The following is an 8,781-nucleotide window of genomic DNA, read 5'->3' as shown; positions in this document are numbered from 1 at the left end:
GATCCCATTGGGCTAACGGCTTCTAACTGACCGGGGTAATCTAGTGGACGATTCTCGTTAAGGGATAGGGGAAAGGATCACGGAGATGCAGGTCCACGGAAGTTCAATAGTCTAGGATATTGTATGGACTAGGGGGGATATTACTCCGTCGCTTTCTCTATATCTAGACAGTCCAGCGATCCACCTCGAGTGCACCTTCCATCCGCCCTCCCCAGTCCCCAGTCCTTTGCATGATTTGATCATGTTCAGAATCCGACACTCGATACTTGATACGTGACGCACGGGGACGCTGAGTGGCCCGTTCCTGGACAGACCGAGAATGGATCGGCGTGGTTGTCTCGCCTCGTCTTTCCTATGTATAGACACGAGTATAGACCTAGTGCTTATATAGAGGAGAAGCATATCCAATACTCAACCGGTTCATGATCAGGCCCGCTGGAGATCTGGTGCAGTCATCTATCGTCTCACTCATTTATGGAGTACTGTATGTCATTCCATTTGTAGGATCAATTGGGCTTGAAACAACCCTTTTTTCTTTTTCTGTTCTGTTCTATACCTTTTTAATAATCCAGGGACTGTATATCTGGAACGGAAATCAAGTATAATCAAAGAATGGAGGTATAAATGGTGGTGGCAAGAGTCCAGTCGAGGAATTCTTTGATGAAGTGGACGATGGAAGCCCCCTGGCTCAGGCTCACCACTCTTTTATGGTTCATCAAACGAATTTCCCTTCTTTTTTCCCTTCGAATCTTTTCTTCTTCGTCTTCTGATACAACTAACAAAACAAGTAGTCAATTAGGACTGGTCCAATCTACCGGTATTTCCGAGTGAGTCCCTTTGCTCCTGCTCTATCGTTCTCCCCCCCCCTATAACGCTCTTGATTGTCTATCATTTCCGCCCCGGAGATTCATTCAACCTTCTTTCTTTCTTTCACCTCTCCCTCCCTCAATTCCGATCGATCATTCAGTCCTCAGTCATCACTGTCACCTATTCTTGATAGTCCTGGAAAAAGAAATTAGACCCTGACTGACGGACTGACTGATCTCTCTATTGCTTTTCCTGCGGCTTCCTCCCCTCCTCCCTCCTCCCCTCTTCCTCCCCCCCCATATTTCCACCTTTTCTCCCCTCTTTCTCTCCTCCTTTTTTTTTCTTTCTTATTTTTTTTTTCCCTATATATTCTCACGCTTGAATACGCCCTGTAACGCATTGTACATTATTTTCCTCACCTGTTTGATGTCCTAATACCGTTCGACCAAAAGATACCCGCTTCCCGACCTGATTACTTGACGCCTCGCTCGGCTTTCTCCATATACCGCCCACAGCGGGATTTTCCCTTTCCACTCCTCCTCCCTCGACCTTTCTCTCTCTTCCTTTCCCTTTTTCCCCCCCTCCCTTTCTTGGACGATCAACGTTGGTGGTCAACGTTGGACTCGCTATATGCTTTCAGATACCCATGGGAATACGAAATCATCTCCCTTTCCTCGTGGAAAGTCGCCGATAGTCGGGGAGCAGAATTCGACCATGCCGTGGAACCTCCCTGCCGACAATACGGCCTCGGAGGCCTCCCCCAATCGCCCCCCATTGACCTCCCAGCAGTCGAATTCCTTGCCCTCCACCCCCTACCAGCATGCGCGGAACCTCTCCTTCCACTCTCGCTCGCCCTCCCCGCCTCACGGCAGCACCTCGCCGCGTTCCACCCACTCCGAGTCCACCCACCTCCCTCCCTCCCGAAAACCCTTCGCCGGCTGCAAATATGAGACCGCCATGGCCTTCTTCCGCCGCCGCATACCCTACACTATCGGCGCCGATCTGCTCCCGGAGGAGAAGGACGGCCTGAAGGAACGCCTGACCCCGGAGGAAGACGAGCGGTTGACCGCCGACATGCTCGAGGTCTACGATCGCTTACTCCCCTCCGCCGAGAGTGACGATCGCCGGCGTCAACTAGTCCACAAGCTGGAAAAATTGTTCAACGACCAATGGCCGGGGAATAACATCAAGGTGAACGTGTTTGGCTCGTCGGGGAACAAACTCTGTTCCAGTGATTCGGATGGTGGGTCTCACATAAAGAAAGAGTAACGGGGAGGGGGCAAAAACTGACGGTTCGCAGTGGACATCTGCATCACAACCACCTTGAAGGACCTCGAACATGTCTGCGTGCTGGCGGATGTTCTCGCCAAACGTAAGGCGTTCCCTTCCCATCGCCACCCGTATGATTCACTGTTAACCCCTGTCGAAATAGATGGCATGGAACGGGTCGTCTGTGTCTCCCATGCCAAGGTCCCTATCGTGAAAATTTGGGATCCCGAATTGCGCCTGGCGTGCGATATGAACGTGAACAACACGATGGCCTTGGAGAACACGCGCATGGTTCGAACGTACGTCGAGACGGACGAGCGCGTGCGGCCGCTGGCCATGATCATCAAGCACTGGACGAAACGGAGGATCCTCAACGATGCCGGTACGCGCTGCTCCAACCAACTTCGACCAAGCGGATGTGCGATGCTGACAGCTGGCCCCCTACATAGGTCTCGGCGGGACCCTTAGTTCCTACACCTGGATTTGCATGATCATCAATTTCCTGCAGACGCGCGATCCCCCCGTTCTACCGAGTCTACAAGCCCGCCCCCACCAGAAACGGGTCTCGGCCGACGGACTTGTGTGCTCGTTCGATGACAACCTCGAGGGCTTGGTGGGGTATGGGCGACGGAATAAGCAGTCTCTGGGCGAATTACTCTTCCAGTTCTTCCGATACTACGGCCACGAACTCGACTACGAGAAGTACGTGATCTCGGTCCGCGAAGCCAAACTCATCCCCAAGGTGCAGAAGGGCTGGCATCTGTTGCAGAACAACCGTCTCTGCGTCGAAGAGCCCTTCAACACCTCCCGCAACCTGGGCAATACGGCCGATGACACCTCCTTCCGCGGCGTCCACATGGAGATGCGTCGGGCGTTCAAGGCTGTCGCCGAGGCGGACCTGGACCGCTGCTGCGAGCAGTACGAATACCCGGTGGAGGAGGAACGGTTGTGGGAGCGCCCTCCACCCCAGCCCCGGCCCGTCATTACCGCCGCCCCGCCCCCGTCGCGCGGGGGCCGAGGGGGTGGACGCGGCGGGCGGCACGCCAACCCTTCGCGCGGAGGGCCGCATCTCGGTGGGCGACGGGCCTCGAACACCCCGAACAAGTCGAACAACTTTCGACAACCGAATTCGGGCGTGAGCGCCTCCGAGCTCTCGCTGCACGCGCAGCAGGCCCAATATCTCCTTCACGACCATCTGTACCAGCAGATCCAGATCCTCCAGGCGCAGGAGCAGGAACTGCGGTTACAGCTGCAGAATCAAGCCCTGCTGACCGGTCGGCCCCCGCCGGTCCTCATCCGCCAGCCGTTCATACAATTTCCGGTGCCCCAGCAACAGCAGTCGCAGCAGCAACAGTCGCAACCGGATTCGTCGGGGGATGACGCCGCTCGGAGTCGGTCCGGCACCCATCCGCCCCTCCGTCACCCCGTCTACTACCCCGCGCAGTATCTTCCCGGGGGGATGGCGGGGGTGCAGGGCACCACCACCAACCCGCCGTCCCCGTCGACCGCGACGGCGCTGCCCGACTTCCGACGCAGCCCCCGTCGCTCGTCCGTCGCCAATGGGTCCCCCGCCGGGTCGCTGAGGGCCCAGTCGCAACCCGCCCGCACGGTCAACTCGCTCCCGAACTACGCCCCGATCTACTCCGCGGCGCAGCCGTTGGATGGCTCCCCGTGCTCCAAGCAGCGGAAGACGCCCGGGTCGCCGGACAGTACCGCCAACGACGACGATGCCACCTTCACGTCGGGCAGCATGCCCACGGGATCCCGCTCCAGCTACCTGGATGAGCTGCGGCCGGAGTACCTGGGTGGGTACTACCTGGCCACCTCGCCGCAACTGCAAGCGTACCACCAGAACGCCATGCTCTCGCCCATGTCAACGCCGGTCGGTCTCGCGCTGCAGAACGGTGGGATCGTTCCGTTTGTCACCAACGCGCAGGATTATCTGTCCACGGTCGCCAGCGACGCGGGGCCCTCCTCCGACCAGAGCTCGTCGCAGCCGTCGAAGGCTGGGCTTCCGCAATTGCGCCCGGCCGCCCGGCCGACGGCAGCGAGTAGTGATCGTGGAGGGCCGTTGATCATCGACGGGTCCGTCCCGCCCAGTGAAACACGGCCGGTCTTTGCCGCCGACGCGTACGATCCGTACGCCACGAGCCACTACACGTCCAATTCAGATGACCCCAACACGGACACGCCCATCAGCGTCTCGGACTCCTTCTCGCAGGACCTGCAGGATAACAGTTCCGTGGAGATTGACGCGCCGCCGTATTTTGGGCGACAGGGGATAGAGACTTCGAAATCGGTCGACATCGCGGCCAATGGACCCCCGAAGCCGGGTCTGCTGTCCACCCGCCTGCAGAACCTGCATCTCGCCAATGGGGACAAGACGCCGGAGCCTGTGGCTAAGACGGAGACGTCCCGAGCCGCCGCATCACACCACGACTCGTCGGAGAAAGACATGCCTCGGTCGAAACCGTTCTCTGCCAAAGACAGAGGAACCTCCGGCCAAGCCTCGGAGTCGCACCCCCCATCCACCAGCAAACGCCGCCCCAACGGCACCGATGCCGCCGAGAAGACCAACGGAGCCCCCCACCACCGGCCGCGGTTCCTTCGCAACCACCGCGCGGATGCATCGCATCATCCATCTAGCGGACAAAGCGACCCAAAGGATCGGAATACCCACTCGGCGCGGAAGCCCAACGGGGTCAATACCGCAACGTCGGACTCGCACGGTTCTCACACAAGCGGTGGCTGGCAGACCACCAAGAAGAAGCAGAAAAAGAACGTCCGGTCGACCACAGAACACCGACACGGTCACCAAAGCGGAGCGGAGCCGCTCCCCGCAGATGAGTCGATGCGAAAAGGCGGATGAATTGACCGGGAAGACGCTAGTGGATAAAAGAGAAAAGGGAGGATAAAAAAAAAAAAAGCATGATTCGCTTTGGTATTATTCTTGGCCCACTCACGATGTTGCGATAATCAGCAAAAGCAAAAACACGATGAAGTTTCGAAGACTATGAACTATGATACCTGCAAAAAACCAAAAAAAAAAGTTCCCGCCGCGCAGAGCCGAGCACAGTCCCAGCATCGTGGTGGGAAGTCCCTCCAGACGGCGGGGCCCGGGGCCTTGGTCTGAGGGTCCGTTTGGAGGCCTCATTTGAAGGGCCTCGTTTGGAGGATCTCGGTCTTGACGGCCGGTGTCTACCGTTTCAGTGGCACCGATGGTGTCGGTGCCACGACATGATATCCTTTTGATCCGTTTGGTTGTTGAGAATCTACCGTGGAGTCCCAGGGGGTTGATCCATGGCCTTGTATAAATTCGGCGGCGGCGTCCGTCACCACATTCGGTTGTCCTGGTCTTGAGTGAAGGTATATGAATCTTTTCCGTTTTCTTTTCTTTCATTTCTTTTTTCTTTCGTGACGGTTATCTGGCAGAGTTCTTAGTATTCCCTCATGTTGGCGTTTCGAGGTCGGTCCGATCCCGGGGAAAAAAGCGAACCGTGGATTGATTACTAGCAATTGCATAGCTGCTCTTTGATTGATGTTCAGGAACTTTCCCTTTTTTTTTTTTATACGATTATCATCCCCGATCTGTGGCATTTGGCTTGGCTATACCCCCGGCTATACCCTTGGGTCTTCAGTTTACTTCAGTTTACTTCCAGTCTGCAGTTGTTGTTCGTTTTTGACTCGCTTGGGGCGAGTGAGCTTGCATGGTGATAAACAGCATACAAGAATCGTATACACATACAGATACACTACAGTCAGACATACTCGGAGAGTACAGACCGATCGACTAGAATGAAAGGCCACGACAGCATCGTTCCAGAACAGGATACGTCGCGAGGCCTACTTTTACTGACTTTCGACATTTGATGTCTGGTCTAGGGACGGATGGATGAATGGATGATTCAATCATGTTCAAGGTTTGTTTGGGCTAGGTTTATGGGTGGGATCTTGTCAGGATTGTTGTATTATACCCATTTATATAGATTATATCCAAGGCATGTCATTACTCACATTGTCGTTATACCATAGTAGGATCGGGAGCAGGAACAGCAGGAGCAGGGAATGGAGAAGGGGAGTTGGTTTTTAGTCTTTTTGTCATTTTGACTGCTGTTCATCAGCCATCTCCAACATGCTAAGTCAATCAAGAGACCCAGCAGGTGGACCCCTGTTCGCGGGGCGAATTCAGCTACAAAGATCGTGGGCTTATATATATCCAGGATTGTAGAGCTCGGCCATGTCGTCCAGATAGACAACTACGAACACCAACGATACTCTCTATAACGTCTCTCGACCCTCGATAACCATGTGCTTCTCCCCGTCTCCTCGCTTGTTCCTAAATACCCCTTCACCTTGGCTCGAGCGACATCCACCACAGCCGCATATTCACCTCGTACTCTTCGACTACTTGCCAAAAGGCAGACGCGCCGGGGGTCCCCACCGGCTTGCCTTTGTATAGGACTGTGGAAGCGCCCGCGAGCAACGGTGCGTACACGATGTAAGAGTGGCCGTGAGGAGAGCAACTGGTTTCCAAGCGTCAATGCGCTGAGCCAGGGCATTCGGTGCAACGCCCCCAAATACAACGGAGTGAGTGGATCGCTCCAAGACGATTAACCGCCAGCATCGCAATCAAGGTTGCGGGACTCATTGGCACTGGAAAGCCATGGGTCTTGCAGCAATTCGCTTGCTGTACTTCGTTCCTCCGGACGCCATTGCAACATTCGTTGAACAAACTCGATGAACATCCTCTTGTCCTCGCCTCGGACATGTTCCAACAAGCCCTCGAAATTGAAGTCGGTCGGCTCGACAGTCGGGCCTGTAAAGACCCCTAGGGTTTATCAGCAAACCACGGTTCCTGGATCAATAAGTAGAACGACACACCCACCTGCTTTATAAAAGCACGAGGTTCTTTTGCCCTTGTCCAAGAGCTCCTTCGGAGGGGGACCTAGCAATGCAGTGATACATGCGAGATGGTGTGCCTCGTCATATTCGTGAACTTGCACAGGATCTATGGCCTTGAAGAGCTTTTTCCCTTCAAGGACATCCCATAACTGGTGATCAGAGGTTAGCAGGGTACTTTGCAAGCTGGACAAAATGTCTACCATAACTCCCAAGCTCCATATGTCAGCGCTGTATGAATAGCCAGCGTCCAGGATCACCTCCGGTGCACGGTAAATCTCTGCTTGAATGCACCCATCATTTGGTTGATTCCCAGAGACGGAAAGATCGAAATCTGTGATTTGATAGATTCCAGTTGTCTTGCGGGGTAGACCGTAGTTGTTTCGAGAAAGGTAGATCGTGCGACCATGAGGGTTAGTTTTCTGTGGGAGGGGGTGTTCGTATTCATCTTTAGCAGATTCTTCCAAAATCGACGAATCTTCTAGTTTAACCATGATGTTATCCGGCTTCAGATCTGGCATAGATTCGTTAGCCCCGCTCTTATCATACAAGTCAGTCGCCTCAAACGAACCAGTATGGATCACATGGCATTCAGAGTGGAGGTAATCAAGACCGTGGAGGATCATTTGGAGCATGATCTTCAGCACATCTGAGGGTATGGTATCTCCAATGAATCTCTGTCTGTATAACCACAGGGGCTCCCGCAAGGGCTCAAAGACAAGAGCAAGGCACTTCTTTGATTCATACTCCAACTGAAAAGAATCCAGAAGATGCCTGACCAAGGGATAACCTTTATGTCGTGGATTGGCCGCAGAGATCAGCCGGAGAGTATCTAGCTCTGCTTCAACAGTATCCCTCCGATGCGGGGGGCTAGCATTGATCTTGAGAGCAACATATCTCTCTCTCAGCCAGCACCATCTGTATTTGATCAGCGAGAGCTATAGCCCACAGTTTGGAAGGTACACAACTGGTTGAGGTCTCGAGCCAGCCAGACCGTTGAATTGGATCCGTAACCAAGCTTCGCCGCAAGCTGGTATCTATTGTTGAACACATCTCCTAGGCGAGCCGGATAGAAAAGACTTGAATCATAGTACGGCGTGTTCTCCTCCTCGATGGGCTGCTTCATACCCATTTGAGGTGCGACCGCTGTTGACAACGGCCAAGGGCGATGCTTCAGAGCCGCCAATGGGGCCATGGCTCTTTCGATCAAAGCGGCCATGGATAGAGGCCAAGACGAATGGTTGATTTGTTCTCCATATGCAGGTGGAAGGTCGCAGGCTGCCTTACATGGTCGACTGGCGTATTCTCTAGTATGACGTAACCACAGCAACTGACCAACTGGTGATTACTCTGTTTATTATTCCTTTTATTCGGTCAATTCGCTAGAAGATGAGAGGAACAGGCATTCATCCATACGGCGTAGTGGCTGTGGTAGAATGTTCAAGGGGAGATCTTGTCCTTGTAGGATGTTATATATCTAGACTCCATAATATGCTAGCATCTTTTCTTCAATCAAAAGATAAACCTTGAATAAAGTAATCACGACTGCTGTTCAGCAAAGCAAGAACCAAGTTATGTATATGTATATGCGTGTAGTGTATTATTATATATGTCCAGTCATCAATAACTTCATCCACCATCACCATTCATCCATAGATGAGGTATAAACACAAGTCTCTATAGTACAACAGAAGAAAACATCAAAACATCAACACAAATGGAATAACAGGGAGGGGAAAAGAAAAACACATGAGGTTGTTGCCCTTTCTGGACAAACCAATTAATGTCACTCCTGGAACAACGGTA

At 53.6% G+C, this 8,781-nt stretch overlaps 3 protein-coding genes across 3 annotated transcripts; 1 reads left to right on the top strand and 2 right to left on the bottom strand.

Moving 5' to 3' along the window:
* Positions 1-1,521: 1,521 nt before the first annotated feature.
* Positions 1,522-4,945, top strand: BDW47DRAFT_130228 (PAP/25A associated domain family; the record flags this gene model as incomplete). The annotated part of the gene is made up of 4 exons (XM_024817073.1): positions 1,522-2,050; positions 2,108-2,179; positions 2,240-2,458; positions 2,526-4,945. The coding sequence occupies 4 exons, from the start codon at positions 1,522-1,524 to the stop codon at positions 4,943-4,945; spliced, it is 3,240 nt and encodes a 1,079-aa protein (XP_024667123.1).
* A 45-nt stretch (positions 4,946-4,990) lies between these two features.
* BDW47DRAFT_10232 (uncharacterized protein) lies at positions 4,991-5,646 on the bottom strand. Its single transcript, XM_024811844.1, has one exon. The coding sequence runs from the start codon at positions 5,474-5,476 to the stop codon at positions 5,036-5,038; it is 441 nt and encodes a 146-aa protein (XP_024667122.1). The 5' UTR covers positions 5,477-5,646; the 3' UTR covers positions 4,991-5,035.
* Positions 5,647-6,686: 1,040 nt separating this feature from the next.
* BDW47DRAFT_121494 (protein kinase-like protein) lies at positions 6,687-8,107 on the bottom strand (the record flags this gene model as incomplete). Its single annotated transcript, XM_024815642.1, has 5 exons — positions 6,687-6,904; positions 6,962-7,127; positions 7,179-7,489; positions 7,547-7,893; positions 7,944-8,107. The coding sequence occupies 5 exons, from the start codon at positions 8,105-8,107 to the stop codon at positions 6,687-6,689; spliced, it is 1,206 nt and encodes a 401-aa protein (XP_024667121.1).
* Positions 8,108-8,781: the final 674 nt, after the last annotated feature.

Source organism: Aspergillus candidus (assembly GCF_002847045.1).
Source record: "Aspergillus candidus strain CBS 102.13 unplaced genomic scaffold BDW47scaffold_117, whole genome shotgun sequence".
NCBI lineage: Eukaryota > Fungi > Ascomycota > Eurotiomycetes > Eurotiales > Aspergillaceae > Aspergillus > Aspergillus candidus.
The sequence above is the reverse complement of the archived record's forward strand: the minus strand, read 5'-3'. Positions and strand labels throughout refer to the sequence as shown.